This window comes from Pteropus medius, unplaced genomic scaffold (genome assembly GCF_902729225.1).
Source record: "Pteropus medius unplaced genomic scaffold, Ma_sr-lr_union100, whole genome shotgun sequence".
Lineage (NCBI taxonomy): Eukaryota > Metazoa > Chordata > Mammalia > Chiroptera > Pteropodidae > Pteropus > Pteropus medius.
The window spans coordinates 14,289,947-14,312,592 of NW_024345601.1; the positions used below are offsets into that span (position 1 = coordinate 14,289,947).

The window sequence follows — 22,646 nt, forward strand, 5'->3', positions numbered from 1 at the left end:
CTTAACCTTTCTTTCATATTACCTACCCCCTTGGTTCATTGTGATACATTTGTGTAATGTCTCAATTCTTTCTCTAGTTCAATAATTCTAACAACTTTTAATGTTTTTGAGGTTCTGTTATGTACTTTTTTGAAATCTGCTCATTTGTTTTTTCCTTTGTCAACTTTTATTTCCATTTTTGTTTATTTAGTAATTTTCTATCGTGAGGTAATTTCCCTTGGAACTTTATACGTAAAGTATAGCATGGGTACATCAAGAGAAGATTTGAGTTAGCTTTGGGCCGATTTCTGGGAGTGCTAGCAACCTGAGTCTGTATTTTAAAAAACCTTTTCGCTATGATAAATTTCAAATATTCCTGTGTAAGGTATCTTCATATACCCATTGCCCAGCTTTAAAAATATCACTATTCTGCCATTCTTGTTTTATCTATTCCTTCTCCCAGTTTCTTCTCTTAAGTATTTAAAAACATAACAGACCATTTAAAAATTTCAAGCTGGGGGATTTAAGGCACACACAGAGAGTGAATTAAGTCTCTCTATAATCCACATGAGTGTGAACTAATGATTCAAAATTGTCTCTACTTTTTTTGTTTCCAGCTAGAGTTAAGCCTAAATGGAGGCTGAGTTAAGAGCTTATTTCCACCATCGCCTTCTGCAGAGTGGGTTTGTTGCCATTACTCTTAGGAATCCAGCTTTACCCTGAATGGGAAAGGGGTGTTTTGAGTCTAGCATCCTACCCTGCTCAGGTCCCTAGGCTTTCATTATGTCAATAGTTTAGTTCCTTAACACCAGGATCCAGGTAAGGTGACCAACTGTCCCAGTTCCCCCCAGTCTCAGGGGTTTCCCAAGATGCAGGACTTTAATGCTAAAACTAAGAAAGTCCCAGACAAATTGGGACAGTTGATCACCCTCGCTCCAGGTCACCAGAGCCTACCACATATTCCTTGGATAAATACTGACTACAGCACTCTCTTCCCTCTGTACTCAAGTTTTGGTGCTATCCTAGCCTCGGATGAACTCTTTGCCTGCAGCTCAACCACGCATTTAAGAATACGTGTATATTTCTTATTTTATATTCTATACTTTTAGAGGTGGTATCTATATATATCAGTGAAAGGATTTTGAAATTCTAATTTTAAATATTGCCAGATTAAAAAAAAATCTCTGAAGGTTTACTTTTTAAAATTGAGCCCACATTTTAAAATGTATTATATGTCACATAAAAATCTCGAGTTTTGGCTTCTGGTGAAAAATGAAAAGACTTGGCTAGCCTTCTTCTATAGTGACATCTGGAACAGGCAAGTAGCTGCTCCCCTGGGATGGGTCATGTTCTCTCCATTCCTTAAAACTCCTCTCACTCATATAATATATGCATGTACACGTCAAGTCTGGCCTGTCTCACCCATTGACTCAGGGTTTATTTGAGTTTGCAACCTCTGGCCAAGCCATCTACTGAAGGGATCCTTGGTCCCTGGTGCCTGCAAAGTGACTAAAAATGTACCTAGTTATCATTTAGCATTCTTGAGTGTCCATTTAACTTTACTTCTCAGCTATGGATTAAGCTGGGTTTGAATGCTGGCTCTCCTCCATACTTGCCACATAGGTAGGCAAAGCATATACCTTTCAGGGCATCCATTTCCTCATCTGCAAAGGGTGACTACAGTATCTAACTTGTAGGGTTGATGTGAAGATAAAACAAAGCAACACACATAAATACTTTGGCCAATACCTAGCATAGAGAAAGCTCTTAATGAAGAGTAGATTAATATAGTATGTCTTACTTCTTTTGGAATTTTCTGTCACATCGGGCAGCTTTTTGGTTCAGAGGCTGAAGCACTCAGCTTTCTGGGGGTCATTGTTTTGACCCCTACCAATTATGACTATGCCATAAGTCACACATACATTCTTGCACTTAAAGTGAATTAATTGCCCCTTGAGAAAATGAGGGAATGGTACAAAAAGAGGTCTCTGCGCAGCTATTTCAGACTCCCCAACCTTGTATTTTGAGTAATTGGCTTTGGAAAAAAACCAAAACTTAGGTGTCTAATGAGTCCACCTATTACCAGAGGGCTCTTTCCCCTTCCAGCTCCTGGGTTAATTCATACCATCCCGAGGGGTTCATGTCTGCCTCTGCTCTTGGCAACTAAGGAACACAACTCTTACTTTTCTAAAAAACAAAACACTCATTCTTGTGCTTCTCACTTTGCTGGCAGGACAATGTACCAGGCTCATGGCTCATTCCTTTAGGGTCTTGTTAGTGTTAACTTGACAAATGCACTGCTGCTATCAGTCAGTGACACACAATGTGTGCCCTTTCCAGAGACTGTCTGTATTATAACAAGTGACTTGAGAACTCTCAACCAAAAAAGTTACCAATGAGTAGGAAATTCAGCTACATCCTTGTAGACTGCCAGCAGGAATCTTTTGCGGGCAGGGAGCCTTTTGGTACCCTTAAATATTCCTGGCTGTCTATCCTTTTACATAAATACAGGTCTCGATTGAAGCAAACCACTGATGAGGAAACATGATGACAGTGTGTTTTGTTGGTCCAAGGCTATTGGGACAGAAAATGAAAGCGTGTTTTACTTTAAAAGTCTGACTGTGAGCAACATAGTGTTTGGATGGCTAGTTCTTATCATGTTGGTCTTCTTTTAAGAACCTCCACAGTCTATTTATTATTGGTAGGAAAAAGTTCAAACATCTAAGCTTGGCTTTTAAGGTTTATATAATCTGGTTCCATTCTACAAATCCAGCTCTATCTGTACTTCATCCTCAAAATCTACCCTCGCTGAGCTAGTCTCTCACTGATTCGCCTCCCTACAGTGTGCCACATTCTTATCTTCAGGCTTTTGCTCATTCTGTTTCCCTTGAGTTGAAAGACATCTCTTTCCCCTTTGCTTGTGAATCCTACCCCTTAGGACAGTGGTTCCCAAACTTTGCCCCACATTAGAATCACGTGAGGATCTTTATAAAAATGCAGATGACTGGTTCCCATCCCTAGACCTTGTGACTTCATTGTTATACATTTTTAGAAGATTCCCCGGTCATTCTGATATACAGCGAAGTTTGGAAACCATTGATATAAATGGTAAATGTTCTTAAAAGTCAATATTTTATTCTTTAATTCTTGTCTTTTCCTTACAGAGGAAAACTAACATTTCTGGCTTCACTAAAGCTTGGCTCCACACCTTGCTCTGTGCACTCATATGTATGCAGAGCACACCTCTATCTCATCTGTGATCACATTGTACCAGAATTATCTGTTTGCTTCTCTGTCTCCCTACTAGATGGAGTTCATAAAGTGCAGGTACTGTGTCTTATTCATCTCTGTATCCCTAGCATCTAACACAGGGCATGGCTTTTTGAAGATGCTCTATGTAGGTTTGTTGAACTAAATTAGCTCCCTGGTACAATCTGTAGGTGCAAATATTTAATAGGAGTAAAAAAGCCATACTTTTAATTCTGTAAATTTATAATTCTCTATTCTTCTAGTGAAAAATCTGAGGAGGGAAGTCATACACTAGGATTCAATATGCTCAAAAAAATAGAAATCTCCACTAAAGACTTATCTCAAGACTATCTCTGATAGAGGAAAGCCTTCATAAGGAGCAAGTCGATAGATGGCAAAAACAGAGAATCGGCCGCAAAGAAATGAGAAACAAGGAGAATGATGCAGAATGTTCCAAGCATAGGAATTAGTACAGAGCAGATACTCAATGGAGATGAATTAACATAACTATTTTCAGTCCTTGGTCAGAAGAAAGCATGTCATCCTGTTTCCATGGGTCTATCTTTGTGACAGGCAGAGTTTACATTTCAGGCTGCCACCATGCAAAACTCTCCTTTTGGAGTTTGTCACTTGCTGTCTTAAGTGGGTGAACTCAGTGCAGCCATGGTGGAAATTTCCTTGCCCAAGCTATTACTCTATTTTACTTCTTAGATGTCACTTTGTATGTTGGGAAATGTAGTAATCATCATCCTGAGAAGTATTTATATGAGATCCAAATTATGTAAAACCACTCTACCCTATTCCTCATCGACAGCCATTATTATCTAAGTAGTTTTCAGTTTGGCACTAGTCTGTTAGTCGTCATCAGAACATTATCCATCCGAGTTGTTATTGAGAACATTTGTACTTTCTACTCACTTTTATTTTGATCATTAATAGCTCACTCTTCCTACAATTAAGCCTAAATATGTCTGCACACTATGCAAAATGTGACATTTGACTCAAATAACCTTCTACTCAAAAAGTTGTAAAAGTCTGGTCAACTTTGTGAGATATGCTATAATTTCATTTTTAATATAAATGTCAATCCTGCTATGTTGAATTTTTAAACTTTTTTCAAATGTTCACAGTAGGGAAAATTAGCAATATTCTTCAAATAAGACAGTTAATTATCGGGGACTTTAATTGATTGGCAGCTACAGTACTGGAAGCCCTGCTGTCCTATTTGTTTTAATTTTAGAGAAAGAAAAATTCTAGATGCACTATATTCCACAGATTTATTTGAACCTCTATGTACTTTGTGGGTGATCAATTATGCATTTATTCATAAATATAGTGGTGGCAAACTAAGTCAAGTTCAGTACGTTTTCTCAAAAAGTTACTCGAGATTAACTATAAATAGAGAACAGTGAGTGCTAGTTCAGATTATGCAAAACAAAAACTAAGCATAAATCATTAAAATTAATTATATCTTCTCCAATAACTCTCTAAGAATTTTTCCTATGGCTTTCATAAATGACAATAAAAATCTATGTTCTTACCAGGGAGATAACTTTGGCAGGGGGTGGGCAGCAGACTGAGATTGCTACATGTTTACTAATATCTATTCTCCCTTTCTTCCAGAGTTAAGAGAACTTCCATATGCTCGAAATATGGCCTAATGTTTTTCATCCAGTGTGACTAAGTACTGGCCAATGGGCTGTTAGCAGAAGGGATGGGTCAACTTCCTGGAAGTGTTCTTAAAGCGGTAGACCACATCTTTTCTCATCCTTTCTTCCTTTCTGCTGGTTGAAAAGTGGATGTAAAGGAAAGTTTCTCAATAGCCATTTTGTAACATAAGTGACCTTGAGAATTGAAAGCATGTGAGGCAGAGGGAAAAGATAAAAGGAGCCTGACATTGTCCTATTGGCCTGGACCACCTCCCTCTGGACTGTCATGTGTGACAGCAAGAAATTTCTATTCTTATTTAAACCACTGAACTTTGGAATTTCTTTCACTCCCATTTTTAATATAAATATCAATCCTAATGCTACTGGTACTAACAGGGAATCCAGTCTTGGATATAAAAGCAATTGTAGTCTGGATAATCCAAACTATATAATCCGTATATGAACAACAATTAATGATCATGTAGTATTAGGGCTTGACCACAATAAATTAAGTTGCAGAGTTCTTCTATTCAGATGAGATAAGCATATAGGTCCTGGTTCTTGTCCTTCATGTAACTGAGGTACTTGATTCAAGAGTCTGTGAGACCCCTTTTCTCCTGAAGAACTACAGCCACACATATTCGATATTAGTCCAGGCCTTCTCTCTTCTGCTGGATTTGCTGACCTTCATCAGAATCTAGTGTACAGATTCCTTGAGAGTAATAGCTATCTATTACATGGCTCTTTGATTCCTTCTATCTCTACCAAACTGTGCAGTCTACAAGAACAAGTTTATAAGAACAAGGTCTATGTGTTATAGAGGTAAAATGGCCATTGTCCCTGGTGATCCAAGTCTTCTCTATTTGGCTCAGCATGGCTTTGTCTCACTTCTTAGCCTTCGGGCAGGCCATTTCTCCAAAGTGACAAGTAACTTTTCCTCCTGATAGTGCTTCTTGTGCTGTTCATTGTCTAAAGTAGGGTTGATTCCTGTCCTTTCTTCCTTGCCCTATAATTTGCTCAAACCAGTGATCTGAATGCCTGAAACTTTAGATGTCAAGAGCTCCTCTTAACCAGAGGTAAAACTTTTCTTTAATCATTGTTATAATGTAAATATGTGACATGAAAAGGTACCTGATTAATCCATGACTCCACTGACATGAGTTAGTTTACCAGATTAGCTACCTAAAGTCTAAAAGACACAGGATAAGGAAATGGAACGTCCTGGGAAAATGGAAACAAACTTGTGTATGGTCTGTTAAGTAAGTCAAAGCTGGGTACTTATTGAGTACCTATTATCTTCCAGCATAACACATTAGCTCCTGGCTAAAGGCCACCGAGGAGGAAAAGAGGATACCAGAGGAGGTTCCTGAGGTGTGGGGCCGGGGAGAGCACCAAGACAACTTCACAAAACTAGCCAAAGAAAGCTAGAACTTCAGGGCCAGACAATGTTCCCTGTTATGCTATCCTCTGGCGGTAGGAGCCAGAGGTTCCTTTAAAAGAAAGCAGGAGCTTCTACCCAGCCAGTGGGGGATGGTAAACAGATCTCAGTCAGCCATGGGACACTGGGATATTTGCCTACTGTGCTATTGGACAGATTGTTCTTTGCAACTTTTTTAGGTTTGGAAAAAATAAGAGGTGTCCTTCACTTCACAAGTCTACTATGCACCCTTGTTTTCTTGTATATCACTCAGTTCTGCTTGGCTTTTTCCATAAATTCCTCAAAAGACATTTTCTCCTTTTTACAGGAATTTCCAAATCCTCTACCTTCAGTTAAGGGATTATTTTTGATGCTATCACTGGCTGGTATTTTTGGTATGAGATGATGTTATTTGAATTCTTATTGATCATTTAGTCCTATTGATAATTAGTATACTATATAAGGTGAATCTTTTATAAGAGTTAATTAACAGGAAAGAACAATTAGAAATATGGTAGTTGTGATCATTTGTTAATACTTCTATCAGACCAGGCTAGTCATTTGCATATTAACATGAAATTCTGACATTTATTTGGGCAATTAAAAGAAAACGGTCTGTATTATTTGTACTTAATTCATGAATCTTGAATTTCAATATATAGCAGATTTAATTAACAATATCTTTTCTTACAATCAATTAATACATTTTTGAGTAAAACAACATGATTATCCTTAAACCACAACAATGTGACCATTTAGATTCACAAATTTTCTGACGTTCTTTGTCAAAGACATTAGCTGATATTTGGTTAGAAGAACATATTTAAATTTGCTCAGTTGTTGTGATTGGAAATATTCTATGGTTATAGAATATTGTGAGGATATGTGACAACATAGTCTAGACAAAATGAAGAACATTAGGGTTTGTCAGGGTGCTAAAAGTATACTCTCAGTCCTTCTTGTGGAATAAAGATAAGTAACCACTTGACTTGTTGAGTCTCATTCAGTCTTGAAATGGATGAACTTTTTAAAAGATCTATGGTGATCCTATTGCTTGGTTAATACAGGAAACATTCTCAACACCATTCTTCCTATCACCTCATGCAATAGAGGCTAGAAATCAGTATACTTACTTTCCCCTCATCCTTAGCAGCTAGGACTGCCCTTGTGATCCATTTTTCACCAATGACCTATAAGCTGGAGGCTGTGGGAGGTTGGGGGAGGCACTTAAGGATTTTTTACTCTTCCTTATTCTTGGAGCCTTGAATGTGGATAGAATGCCTGGAGTAGCAGGAATCAACTTGAAATCAGAGGCAACAAACTTGAGGACAAAAGAAAAAAAAAAGCCAGGGCTTTTGATAACACTGTGAAGTGGCTACACATCTTTCATGTTGCCTTCCTCCAGACTTTTAATTATATAAGATGATTAAATAACTTTATTACTTTAGTAATGGCCAGTTTTGTTGTTGCTGTCACCTGCAGCCAACAGCAGCTTATTCGTATAGTTCTCCAACAGTTTGAGGGGGTTAGTCTACAACTATTTGAAGACCGAGTTAGTTCTCTGTCATAAAAATGGTAGAAATTTACTTTCATGAGAGTAATCTAATGCAGCACTTTCCAAAAGAATTTGTGTGATGATAGAACTGTTCATACAGATGATACAGAATATGTGGCCATTGAACTCTAAAATGTGGCTAGTGCAATAAAAGAAATGAAATTTTAATTTTATGTAGTTTTAATTAATTTAAATTGAAAGTAAAATGGTCACATGTAGCTACTAACTACCATGTCAAACAACGCAGATCTAAAGAATTGCCAGTCTATTAAAAACACTTAGATTACTGTAGTTCTCTTGAAGAAAACTCAGCCTCTAAGTTAATATATATTATCTTACAGGCCCAAGAACACCTCATTATGGAAAAATGATGACTCAGTGGGGGCTTTACACAGTGTCATGTTTGAAGGCTTTTAAACAATATTTAACTTGCATTTAGCTAACTATGCAAAACTGATACCAATTTAAGCATTTTGCATTGACAACTATAATAAAGGATGTCTTTTTGGAATAATAATCTTATTCAGACTACACTCATTCAGCTGTTTGTCAAGACTTTTGTATTCCCAATTACAAATGAAAAGACTAATAACGGTGTGCCAGTCTCGTTAAGCTGTGGGGGCACGATAATTCTCTGAGATAAACTGTAAATTATAGTTTTTTAGAAGACTGCTGGGTATGCTAGAAAATCTGCTGCAAAGTGTACTGATGTGGCGTTAAGAGCAGTGAGATACTGAGAGTTGGTAGCTAATGGTCTTCCAGTGAAAGTGTCCAACCAAGAGCTGTGGATACTAACTAAACCAGAAACCAGAAATCTGTGGGGGCTGTCATGTCCTAGAACCTGGAGTTCAATACACTCTACTACACCCAAGTATGATTTAAAGAAATGATTCCATCACGCCTTGGTGTCTTACGTACAGCTACATAATCAGCATGCTTCCATTCATAGCCATTTTTAGAGCCCGAGAAACAACTTCTGCAAGTGTCCAAGGTGGCCCACAGCTGTTAAAGTTATCATCTCTTCTATCTCATGACAAAGATCACAGTCACAGACAGCTACTCCATCACCAGTTACCTCCTCGCTGCTGAAAACAGGTCAATAAAGCCCTTCGGTTGGGAACCTGAGTTTCTTCAATCTAGGGTTATGCACAGTTTTAAGAAATAGCGGACAAGCCAAACTTATTTCAGAGACAGGGGTATCTATAATCAAGGTTCTAACTGAAATAATAAAGAAAATGAGTTGAAGGTTTTTGGCAAGCTGTATGTACTTAATCTCTTTGGTTCTTAGTGTAAAAAAAATATATTTAATTTAAAAAGCCACCACTCCACCCACATTTCTAACAAATAGTAGTTACACAGGATGCTTCTTGAGATAATTGCTATAGAAACTGGATCGATTCATTCGATTTTCTCCTCAAGAGAAAACTTACACCCAGTATTTTCATTTTATATTGATAAGTACTCCTCATCAGTTTGCATTGCATTCCTTTGCAAGCACCTATGTTTTCTCCATTGGTTCTGCTCTGACTCACTTATTTTATGGTAGCTTCTAACATTTAAGAAGATAGAGGGAATCACGTATGAGAAGATAAGACACAGCCCTGATAGTGGGAGGCATAGGATGTGGTCTTCAGAAGATACCGTGTTTGAAAGAAGGTCACATGAAGGAAATATCTCAGCTCGAGATGTATCAAGACATGAATTCTTACCTATGATGTGGCTCTGAAATGCAGAATCCACAATTGTATCTTCTTCATCCTCTTGCAGGTTTTCATTTGTCTCTTTTACCTGCAGCAACAAAAAAATCACTATAAGTTCTTATTTATTATATTAAATACATCTTTTGCCATGCTCAGAATAATGGTACATTCTATAACATGTGTGTTTGAATACATATATGAATATATTTTCTTCAATCCACTTTTCCTCACTCTATCTCTTGGCTTTATTACAAGTTTTAATTACATGTTTTAATCGTAAGAGCATATTTTCCGAAATATAACGCCAGCTCTGGAAATGAGGATTTATAGGGCACCTGATTCTACATAAGATTTGGGAGATAACAGCTTTGGTTTTTAATACCTAATAAAGTCAGTAACTCAGAGCCGTCAGTAAAATTTAAAGTCTAAGGAAATATAATTCTCCCAGAGTCAGTGACTTCCACCATGTTATTTCAATAAGAACAAAGAAATATATTCAGATTTCCTGACCCTTTCCTAGAATATAACTCTCCAAGAAAATGATCTTTTTTTGTTCTTTCTGTAATGAAACATGAAGAGACTATGATACGTGCTCAGCGAACTAGAGCAGTGACACATTTATCTAGATTTTCAGGTCAAAAACATTCCCCTTATATTTCAGCTGGAATATCCAGAAGCTGAACAGTACAGAATCAAATGAAACTCTAGAGAGTATCTAATAACATTATAGTATTTTACAAACGATAATTTTGAGATCCAGCAAGTTTCCTTAAATGTATTGTAAGTGGCAGTACTAGAAGTAAAGCCCAGGCCTGCTACTTCCCAATCTAGTAGCACCAGCAGTAATAATATCATCAGCGATGTCAATAGTGATAAAAACATAAAGCATGTAAATACTGTGTAGCAGGTGCTGTCTAAGCCCTTCATACCTATGTTCTCATAATCCTCACAACAATGCTAGGAAGTAAGTACTATTGTTAGCTCCATTTTAGAGGTAAGGACCCTGGAGAAACAGACATGATAAGTAATTGTATAAGTGGTGGAACTGGGATTTGCACACAGCAAATCTGGCTTGAGATTTGTGTTTATTTGGAGGCACTTTGTTATTCTCAAATTTCTGTTTGACTATGTCAACGAAGACTTGGCCTCACTATCAAGACAGTTTATGGTCCTTAGAAGAATGACCTTCAATAGCTTTTTAAAAATATATCACAGCCAGTCACCAGGGCAGCCAATAATAATAAGGCGAACTATGTAATGAATGCAGTGGGGGTTCTACTTAGGCGCAAACATTAGAGGTTGTCAGATTTGCTACAGGGCTCAAGTTGAATGCTATGAAACCCTTATTTTATATTCACAAAGTAGAAAGTCATATGGTTGCATACTGACCTTGAGCTAGATTTAGCTTTTTACTTTTTACCTCCTATTTTTCATATTTAATGGAATAAGACCAATTATTTATGACTGTGGTTCTAATATTAGAATGTAAATGGTGTGTAATCTGTACATGCTGATGGCCAGAAGATGGAAAACTCAAGAGAGTATGTAGATGGCTACCTGAACCTCACAAGAAGAGATTATTAAGGGTTGAATATCCAGAGGCCATGTTTCATCACTTACTTTCCCATCAGCCTTCTGTTCTGCAGGCACTCTCCTGTCAGCATCTCCAGAGGAAGATTAGGGGATGAGGGAAAAAGACTCCATCAACAAGCTCTTTTTCTAGTAGTGCACATTTATTTATTTATTTATTTTTAATTTATTTTTTAGGCAAGGCAACCCTTGGTTGACCTCACAGATTGCAAGGAACTTGTCAGCTTACAATCCCTTATTTTTTTTTGTTTTTTATGCCTACAGCACCTGGTCTTCCTAGGTGGTCTCCCATCCAAGTACTAACCAGGCCCAACCTGCTTAGCTTCCGAGATCAGACAGGGTTGGGCTTTTTCAGGGTAGCATGGCCGTAGACTAGTGGTGCACATTTATTAATGGCAGAGAGGAAAAGTGCTATGAGCATCAGCAAGGCTAACGTGTTGCTGATCTGCATTCCCAGGTTCACCCAGCTCAGTAATCAGTTTGTGAAAAGGCTACCAGAAGACCCACTGAGGAAGCGATTCCCCCAAACACCTTACTTTCCATTAACGATCCAACAAAAAACCTTCTATTCTCATTTAATGAAACATCAAGGAAAACTATTTATATTATCAGCCTGTACCAGCTTTTATGGCAATATGTTCCATATTTTCCTCCACCTATTATGTAAAATAGTATTTCCTTTAGGTTTTTCAAAAGTGACCGATTTTAAACTTAAGGGGGTGCCCTGCTTACCTACCTGCTGGAATGTGGGTGAATTATCTCCATCAGCCTTTGAAATTCTAAACTAAAGAATCTAACAATTAGAATTAAGAGTCTCATTTTATAGATAAGAAAAAAGCAGCTCAGAGAGGGGTTAGAGATCTGTTCAAGGGCATACAGGTTTTCAGTGTTAGAATGGGCTCTCCTGATCCCTATTCATTACTGTAATTAAAAATTTCAGAGTGTGCTATATTGTTATAGTCATCCTTTCCAGACCTTCTCAAGAATTGCTATATTTTTCTTAGTGTCTGGCAGATAGGTAGGCAGTATTCCAAGTATACATGAACTATATTTTTATTTAAGAGTAGCAAAAACTTTCACTGTGTGTGTAACTGCCCTGCTTCACTTCCCTACTTGTCCCCTAAGCTTTCTGTAGGACTCAACCCTCATCTTTCTTCAAGTATCACATTTAAGAAAGAAAACAAAAGCCATCATGCGGTCCTACCTGTCAACCCCTTATCAGAACCTTTCTAGGGTGTTATGTGCTTAACAGCGAATTCTAAATGTGGTCTCTGGGGATTTATCAGTGGCATTGGGCTTGAAGATAAGATCCTAGTTATTTCAGCTCTCCTAGGCTAATGCCCCATGAGGAACAGATGACCCATGAGGGGGAATTTTGAATTTGAAGGAGACAGATGAAAAATCAGCAGAAGAATGTAAAATAGGGGAGCATCTTAGGATGGCACACCTGTCAGCTCTAATTATCTGTATGAATAGATTTCAATGCACAATGGCAAATAATTTTAAAAAATTCATTTGCCTATGGAAATGAGAGGCATACTTCATGTTGGCAGCAGATTCCCCTTGCTAATTATATTTTCCATAAGCCAAAATTAACATTAATTTTTATTTTTGAGCACACGGCGGCTGAGAATTGGTAAGAGGTTGTGGAAAACTTCCTGGGGTTAAGAGGCTGCTGACTTAATATCAATAATTTGCCAAAGATAGACACAAATGGGACAATCTTCACATGGCAAGGCGTTTCAAAGATGGGAGTGGTCCAAAACCAAGAAGACTGGCTCAGAAAAGGATGGTGACTAAAGATTTAGAATTTTCTCATCCTTTGCTCTATCAGGAACAGATACAAATCAGTCGGTAATATACCGTTTGGTAAGAAGTAGCAAGTGACTCACAGGCAATAATCATGGCCTATTTGGGGTTTCAATTTGTTGTCAGTATTTTGGGCATCTTCTAATGGCGCATTTCCAGCTCTTGTCCACTTTTTGGGCTCTGAGGTTATAGTTGTGAACTGTACCAAGTATTGGTCTCTAACAGGTAACCATTAAATGTCACTGTACCCATTACTTTCTGTTAACCCCTACCATTAGAAAAGGCAAGGAGGAATGAGCTTACAAAGGACACAAAAGGAGAAGGAGAGAAAATAATTTACCATTGACCAGTATACATACATAATTTCAGACTTAAACCCAATATTCAGGGATGCCCTTCATTTGAAAGTCTGCGTGTATTTCTTCTCTGAATCACCCTAATACTAATTGTTTCTCAAGAAAAGGACATTTGGATGTTAAAACTCATTGAAAAGGAAAAGAACACAATGAACCTAGGTGAGACAGGAAATGATCTTTGGTGCAGAACTCCCAGAGGGCCTTACCTTTAGAAAAGTTAATCATTTAGAAAACTTTGCAGGAGGAGGGCAAATATGCATGCTTCTTATTAGCATCAAAATGGCATTTAGAACAGAATTGTTCAATTAAGGATGTTGAAATTATAACATTTTACAGAACTTAATAAGATGATAATTTGTGTAATTATTGTACTATTTTATGCTATTTTATCACCACCGTACCATTTTAATGGGGTAAAATTCGATGCTTTTTTATTAGCATATGTGATTTTTTTTTTCTTTTTCAGACTGTGTGACACTGGGTGAAGAGAATACTGATAATTTAAATTAGAATACCCATATTAAAATGGCCATCTTTTTCCACTGCATGATGAAGGTATATGATCTCATTAATTTCATTAATGATTTTTATTTTGTCCAATAATAGTTAAATAGGAGCCCAGAGCTCTCTTCTTTTGGGACTTCTCATTTCTGAAAATTATCTAAATCCACAGGAAGGAAGGACAACATGTAGCAAGCAGAGTACATTTCTTTCTGACTTATTTACTTAATACTGATGAAATCTTTCCTGGGGATGCCTTTTCCCTCTTATAATGATTTTACATAATTTGAATAAAAGCACAAAGTAACATGGCCTTTGTCTAAATTACACAAAAATTAGAGCTAAGTGGTCTGTAAATGATGGCATAAATGGGGACATAAGCCTGTAATTAAGGTTCTGGAAAGAGAAAAAGATTTAATTCAACGAAACATTAATGGGAGTTTTACACATATTTTAGAATGTATCTAGCAATCTTGAAAATGGATATGCAGTTACTAGCAAACTAAATGGAGGTCTGCTACATAGATGAATTTGTTGTATGTATGGAAATAATCCTCCTACAATTATCATTGTAGATTAAAATAATTATAATGCCTTAGGACCCTCACAACTAAATATAGTCTTAGGATGGTGATGTATTATAAGGTTTTTGAACTGTGGTTTTATTTAGGAAAAAAAGTGTGATATGTAATGCATTCTGTGCAGCTACTGCTTCCATCCAAAATAACTACTATGAGAAGAATTTTTTGCAACAAACTTTCATATAAGCAGATAGCAAATTTACCTTGAGCCTAAGTGGGGGAAAATTCCCTTAAACTCTGAATTTTAAAAGGTTCATGGGTATTCACATCGATGTGCTGCGGTATTAGAATACATCTTATTTTGCATCTAATCTCCTTCCTGATAGGCTGATAACATAAGAAATAGGTTTTCACTGCTATTCTTGTATAGTCCCAAAGGAGACTATGGCAATGTCCTTCCTGAAATTCGTAATTTTAGCCCCATCTACATTGATGATTATGGAGATAAAATAAAAAACATTGCATTTTACATTAAAAAAAATGACCAGCTGGTCAATTATCAAGGTTAATAATATTCCTCTGTATGGAAAAGCTTCCAAGCATGACTAATTTTCTCTTACAGCTAACTAGAAAAATTAGCATATTCCTATTGATTATGTATATTTGGGGTGGTTAGGGAATCTTTGTACTTCACAGAAAATAATGAGACTGTTTCTTGCAGATATTCTGGAAGAACCAAAGGATACTTATTACTACACTGTGAAAGGTGGCAGACGAGAGAGGAAAAGCATGGCAAATTACTTTAGCATTAGGAAGCAATAAGAAAGTAAAAATGAAATTGCAAAAGCCAAACAGAGGGGCTTTTTGTTTTCTTTGGGTTTTTTTTTTTTGGTACTTCTGTACAGTGAAGATATACCCTCAGCTGTCAGAACTATATTAAATGGGGCACAGTTAAATTGAGTGTGTCTGATAAGGGGCTCTGCCAGGCTATCAAAGTTTTAGATCGTTTGGATTGAATTTCTGGCATATTGCACATTTCTACATGTTCATTCTTTCTCTTTCCTTTCAGTGACACTACAAGGGCAGCCTTAGATATGCTTATAATTTGTGGTCTTATAATGCAGGAGACACATCCATGTTTTCAAAGAAGGGATGATACCAATAGAAGCTAAGAGTAAAAATGGGGGGATGAGAAAAACTTTTGCCAAGAACATAGTCTGCATATGATTTCAGAGCTTGAAAAAAAATGGCCTTATAGCTCTTCAGAGTCAAGAGCTATTTGAAAAGAATGTTAAATGTGCATTTGTCTCAAATTAAAGTATGTCTGAAAATCTAAGGAATCTTAAACATCAATAAGTAATTAAATTAATAATTAATAACTAATAACGCCAACTGTGATTACTTCTCAAACTTCCTCCATTTTTGAACTACTCTAGGAAAAAAATGTATAATTACTTCATACTTCAAGTTTTCCCTAATAAAATGGTAGCATGTACTATACTTTACAATCTTTTTAATAAGAATATAAATTTGTATGGATACAATAATCCTGCAAGAGAATTTTATTTTTTGGTTTAAGTGCTTTAAAATTTACAGAAAGTAACAAAACATCATTGAACCAATGAATGCAAGAACAAGAAGAATGTAAGGAGAGTAAGTGCAGTTTAAGGTAATTTTACAACAAAAATATTATTTGAAACTAGCATGCCCTGAGGAAATGTAACAATGTCCCTTTATTTATTTTTTTTTTTTTTAGTTCCAGACCTCTCAATTAAAAGACTAAATGCTAAAAAGATTAAATGAATCAAGTTTCCAAAAAGGATTTCTTAGTCAGAATACCTTGTGTTTGGATAGGATGAATTGGTACATACAACTTTCAGGAAACAAAATGCTTAAATCAAGTCATCAAAATAGTCAATATTTCTTAAATAGTTTGGCACTTTTATTTTTTTAATCATGTTCATTCCTTTTTTGTGTTGCTTGAAGTGATGGAAATAATCATCAAAATAGATTCGCAGCACAAGGGTATAACTTGAAGATGACACCAGCAGCTGCATTTGCCTGCGCCATCATTCTGAACAGAGCTAAAAAAGCAGTGTTATTAGAAGGAACCGGGCCCATTCGCCATCTGCCCATCATCTCTCTGCTGTAGTTGTCACTGAGCTTTCTCTCTTCTTTCTCTTTTGCTTTAACTTTCTCTTTCCTCCATAATCTCTTGCCCATATATTTTCACCAGCAAAGGGTAGAAAGAACTCAAACCAGGCTATCACGAAACCTCATAGTTATCACTGGGATGGTGGAGCACTTACCAGGGAGCCTTTCGGTATTTCCACATCGGCTTTGGTTTTGATGTTTTTCTTGTGGTTTCCTTGAGCACTGACGGAGCTGCCGGTGAGACAGGAGCCCTGGGAGCTGCCCTTTAACACACTCCTGCAGGAAACATTATTTGATCCACTTTCTGTCTGTTGAGCTGCTCTCTTATCAACTCTGCAGGTAAAAAGTGATTCCTCTGATAAATTACATTGCTCTTCTTCAATCACTCTACTTCCCAATCCTTTAATGTTTAAAGTAACCTCCATGTATCTTTTTGTCTTTAACCCTTATGGTGATGAGGGTTTCTCACTGGCCTTGGTCAAATCTTTATCTGATATTCCAATAGTGTGTCTATTTAGATTTGACTATATAATACTTTATTTTTATGACTGCTCATAAGATGGGGGGAAGATAAAAATCACTGAAAAATGATTTTTAAATACATTTCTGGCCTAAGATCAGCAAGAAATGTAATTTCCTCTGGAAAGTTTCTAAGTATACGTTTGCTTGGTACAATCAATGAGATCGGCATACTTTAAAATGTCCATTTAATTTTCTTCCATTTCATGCCATGTGGGTATATTCATGGTTCCTAGTATAGGCTGAATTTCTTTCAACCTTGATAAAACTTACCATTCTTTAATTTCAAAGACCATTGGTTTGGTTAACAAAGTAACATGGACTAAATTATCATTTTATTGCTAACTTTTATTTCATTGTTTAAATTATGGCTAATGTATAAAAGACTGCTACTACGCATTTCTGCTTGTATGAAAAACATGCTTGGCTGGTGTTTAATGCTCAGGAAGCAAACACCTGCCTTTGCGGGAGGACGAGACCCCTTGACATCTCCACCCTCTTTGCCCATGCGTTACCTGTTCAAAAGTTCTGTCAAAAAGGTATCTTTTGCTGAACATGTAACAGGGCTGGGTCTATTTCTCGGTTCAAACTTCATTTGGTCATAAATGTCTGGTGGTGTTTTCAGATTATTTTTGCTTTGCAAACCACCGTGTGGATGATCTGCCAGCTCGGTGTCTCTTTTAAACTCGTTTTCTATCTCACACTGTAGCTCGGGCTTCTTTTTCTCTTTTTTTCTCTCTGATTTTAGCTGCTTGTTTCCAAACCCCAAGCTCTTTGTGTCTTTTTTCTCCACTTTGGTTTTGGAGACCTCCGTTTTCCTGCTACTAAGAGCAGGAAGTCTACTCCTCCGAAAACCAAACCAGCTGGCAAAAGAAGGCCCAGGCCTTGGCTTCGTTTCTGCAGATGTGGACTTTGTTTGCACTTGACCCTTTTCCACATTTTCCTGAATGCACAACATGACCTTTTCTTCGATTGTAGGTGAGATAAGGGCTTCTGGGCTCACGGCATTAGTCCTGGTGGTAGAAGTATCTGGTGGATACCTTTCAGAATTTTCTAGCTTGGGGGTCCTGCTTGTTTCAAAACTGCTTGGACGCTGTGTCCTCCCTGGGCTCTGCAGGGCTGGTGGGCAGTCTACTGGGGTGGGTGGGCATCCGCAGTCGTCGCCACCTGGTTCGTCAGGTGCAGCCGCACTGGGGCCCCCTCCCTGGGCGTGGTCTTCCCGTCTAGGTAGGGTGAGGACCCCTTCGGAGTTTGGAGGGATCCTCGAAGGCATCTTGCTTGGGCTTCCATGCTGGCTGCTGAAGCTGCCTGTGCTTCCCCGTGAGCCCTGCCTGGAGGAAGTATGCCCCAGGGGACTCGCGGCACTGGGGAGACTGTCAGGCACGGGGGCACAAGGGGTCCTGTTGGGAGAGCCTTCCGTGGAAGAGCTCTGCCGGGTGAGGGAATTGCCTCTCTCAGCAGTGTTGGTAATAATCTGGGTTCGGACTTTGCCTGGCCCTTCCACAGGGGGCGTGGGGGGCTTGTCTCCTGAGTGAGCGCTGAAACTCTGGCTTCGGGCTTTGGCTCCGTTCATGCCTAGTGCTGGTTTCAGGTGTGGCTTGTTGGAGGAAAGGGATCTTTTCACAGACCTGTTTTCTATTCCATCTTTCCCTTCAGCCCCAGGGATGCAATTTTCCAATGACTCTGGCATTGCTGCTTCCAGGGGAAACACTTCAGCCAAACTGTTTTGTGCTTGTGAACCTAGCGGAGTCACATGTCTTTCAGCCGCTGTGGTCTCAGAGCTTGTCGGATTCCTGGAGTGTTCCGGCTTAGACTTGCTTGCAGCCACAGAACTTTTAGAGGCTTCATTGAGACTGTCTTTTTCATGTTTCCCTGGCACAGTGGAACTTTTCCTGAGCAACTGGGGAGACTTCATGAGAACTTTGAGCCCAACTGGGAGGCGAGTTTTCAAACCTTTCTCATGAGCATTTTGACAACCTTGTGGGGCATTATGGCTTTTGGAGGACGGTGATGATGAGGGACTGTTAACCTGAGATGATGGTGAGTCTTTTACCCCTAAGAAAGAAGGTTTGGGTGATGTGGAGACACTGTCATTTAATTGTCCTTTTCTTCCTGGAGTTACAGTTTTGGAGGATGGTATTTCCAGTGGTCCATGGGTTGAAGGACAATTCTTGGAAGTCCGTAAAGCTGTGTCTGTTTGTGTGGTCCCAAGTGTTTGGTGAGGTGGTATTTTGGGGACACCTCTCTTTGGAGAGACCTTTGGGGGCCCCGGGGCCATCATGACAACTGAGCTAGAGGGGGTACGAGCAGAGCATCTGGTTTGAATCGCTGTTTCTGTGGAGGGCAGAGGGTGAGTGAAGATGGGCTTTTTGAAGGCCACGGGTTTTTTCCCCTGCACTTCTGTCATGGTCTGATTAGAAGAAATAATAGGAGCGGAGGATCCTTTCAGAGGCGAGGATTTGAAAACAGTCCTTGCTGTCTCATTGGGGACCCTGGTCTCGGGCTTGGCAGATGAAGGTGGTGGCAAATAGTCATAACTGGGCCTGATAAGTAGGGAGACTGATCTGCCTGGAGGGGGAGGAGGGGAAGGTGATTTCAGCCCTGCCTCTGGCCCAGGGTCACAGTGCTTGTCCCTTGTGAGGGGCTCTCCATCGTCACTAGGCTTGGTGAGGGGCCTTGACAGCAACTGTGAGGCTGGAATCTGACTCTTGGGGCACTGGACCCAGTCCCTCCTGCTGGACATTTTGGAGCTGTGAGGAAGTTGGGTGGGGTGTTTTGGAATGTGTGAATCTGCTTGTACGTCAAAGAGGTAAGCTGGGCCTTCAGTCTTCCTGAACCGTGAGAGTTTCCCAGGAGCTAAGGCTGGTGATTTCTCAAGAGTCACTGGACCGGATGAAGGGACACTTGTGGAGGTTTCAAGCTCCATTGTTTTTGATTTCTGAGGTGAAGACTTGCCTCTGGCAGGGATTTTTGTCAGACCTTGCTTCTGATAGATACCCATGGACACTGACGACCTAGAATTACTCTGGCATGACACAATATGGGTCGGTTTGGCCAGTTTTTGTTGCTGAGTACTTTGCGTTACTGCCCTGGGGCTGAAAGATTCAGTGGGTGCCTCAGCAACATTGTCTGCACCATCCTGTGGAATGTTTTTCTCGGTTTCCTCTTCAGGTCTCTTTAAGAAAGCATAGTCTCTTGCAGCAGCTCTGGGCTGTAAGTGAGCGATTCCCTGAGGTAAATGTTCAGTGTGTTCTGCCTTGGGTCCAGTCGGGGCCTGATTGATAGAAATTTCGTTTTTGGTAACAGTAACAACACCCGCTTGGTGAGAGCTGAATTCAATGGGTTCGCCATCTCCTGCATCAAATATCACAGTAATACATTCTTCTGAAGAAGTCCTTTTGACAACCCTTTGCTGCTTAATGAAACTGAATGTCTTTGGCCTACTCTCTAAGTGGATGGACGCTTGTCTTTCCTCCTCATGAGGAGAACCAAGTTGAGATTTTCCAAATTCCATGAGGACGTCCAGATTCTCCGTGGACTTGTCAGTGTCAGCAGTCAGTGACAAGTCTGAAGGGCTTTTCTCATCATTGCTATCTATATGCAACTCATCGAGGGTTTCATTGTCATCAGTGTCTGAAAGCTGGAGATTGAGAGCCATGTGGCTCTGACTGTGTGGACCCCTCTCTTTCTGTACCTGAGGTGCCTGAACACTTGGGCACAGCTTCCTCTCCAAGGGATAGTTGCTGGCACAACTGCGCAGCTTTTCAGGTCTTTCCCTGGAGTAAACTGAGGATGTGCCTTCTGAAAAGTGTTTTCCATTCGGCTCCCAGCCAAAGAGACTGTCAGAAACACTGTGGGTCAATTTACAAGCATGTAGCCTGCAGGCCTGGTTTGGAACAGCTTGAATCAACGCTAAGGAGGAAGGGTTCTCGTCGGCATCATCATGGGAATCTGTGTCATAAACAAATGCCTTGTGGGGCTCCTTGCAGGGGCTCCCTGTGTCCGTTGGTTTGCAGGGGGGAGACTCCTTGAGGCTGCTACTCTTAATTCCTGGAGAATATATTCCTTCATTTGAGTTCATGCAATCTTTATAACCCCATTTGGTTATCACTGACGGGGGTTCAAGTAACACTTTTCGCTTCTGTAGCTTTCTTAGTCCTTCCAAAATGTGGCTTTCCTTGATACGAGTTGGAGGTAGTTCATCTGTAGGACTAGCAAAGCCACTTGGAAGCGAAGAATCAATACTTAGCCTTTTATCCCAGTTTTGTGATGATTGCTAGGAAAGAAAAATACATATCAGGAATAATATTTGTTCTAGTGGTTGATTGATATTTATAATAAATGCATACATTAATTAATTAATGCAAATGAAGTAATTATTTATGCAGCAAATCTCTACTTTTTCAGGTCCTGAACTAAGCAGTGTATAATATAAAGAAGCAGAGGATAAGGAGTCTTCAAGGAACACGCATCCCAGCTGAGGAGAGGACTTAGGCACAAATAGCTGAAAGTCAAGGGTACAGTGAGAAGTATAAATGTCATAGGTATTCCAGAAATTCAGAGAAAGGAGACCATATGTCTGTTTGGAAAAACCATGACAGCCATGTGAGGAAAGGTTTGTTTTTTTTAAACTCACCTAGCCCTTGAAAGATGGCTAGGTTTGTCTTAGTTTAAAAGGATGGGGAAATATTTCCAGGTAGAAGAAATGGAATGACAAAGACCTAAATTGAGAAGGTATGTTTTAAAGTATACTTAGGGAATAACCAAAGATAGTATGGCCTAACCATACAGTGTATGTGAGAGGTTGAGAGGGTAAATGGAAAAGTAAGCTGGTCTATGTCTTTATGGTCCCTTCCATTCTAACATTTGATAGTTAGAATGTCATATGACTTTGTGACTTTATGTGATAGGCAGTGAACATCTGTGAAATACAGCCTTACATATAACAGTGGGGCATTTGCTATTGGACCCATAATAATGATTCACCTACTAAGAAAGGTTAATTTCTTGTCCTTCATACTTCTCCAAAAACTAGGGTTAGTTTTGGAGAAGTGACTAAGAAATGACATAGGAAAAACTGCATTCTACACAGACATTTATATTTTTCATAGTATTGCTAATAAGAAACAAAAGAGTAGAAGGAAGGAACTAACACTAGCTGAGCATCTGCTGTGCACCAGCCACTTACATAGTGCTTTGATTTAATTTTTAGAACAACACCATGAAGGAGCCATTATCATCCTATTTGCTCAGGAGAAAACTGAGATTCAGCAAGATCGGCCTGCTGGATGTAGATCACACAGCTAAGGAAGAGCTAGAATGAAGATTTGAACTCTGGTTTCCTGGGCTCTTTCCGTGACTCAGTTCCAGAGTGGCCATGTGGGGATTTGAACCCAGAGAGTCTGGCTCTAGAGCCTGAACAAATAATCTGGATGTTATACTATTGGGATCAAACTTAGCCTCTGTCTTCCCCTCTATAATTGTCAATGTTAGTCAATGTCATAACAGAGATCATAGGTTATCTCCACACGTCTCTTGAATGGAACTTGCAGTTTAATCACGAACCAGCACTCAGGAAAATCGGTGAGATGTGGGTACAGACCTAATGCCTTTTTAAAAAACACTATATAATTAATGGTGAAGAATT

The 22,646-nt window shown here is 39.0% G+C and overlaps 1 protein-coding gene and 1 pseudogene across 1 annotated transcript in view; both read right to left on the reverse strand.

Annotated features, from left to right (window-relative positions):
• NCKAP5 (NCK associated protein 5) overlaps positions 1–22,646 on the reverse strand; it is a 744,993-nt gene that overhangs the window by 36,751 nt on the left and 685,596 nt on the right. The window contains 3 exon segments of the mRNA XM_039874581.1: positions 9,559–9,637; positions 16,636–16,813; positions 17,515–21,275. Of these exon segments, the coding sequence (XP_039730515.1) occupies positions 9,559–9,637; positions 16,636–16,813; positions 17,515–21,275 (4,018 nt within the window).
• LOC120612023 (uncharacterized) lies at positions 11,395–11,512 on the reverse strand (annotated as a pseudogene).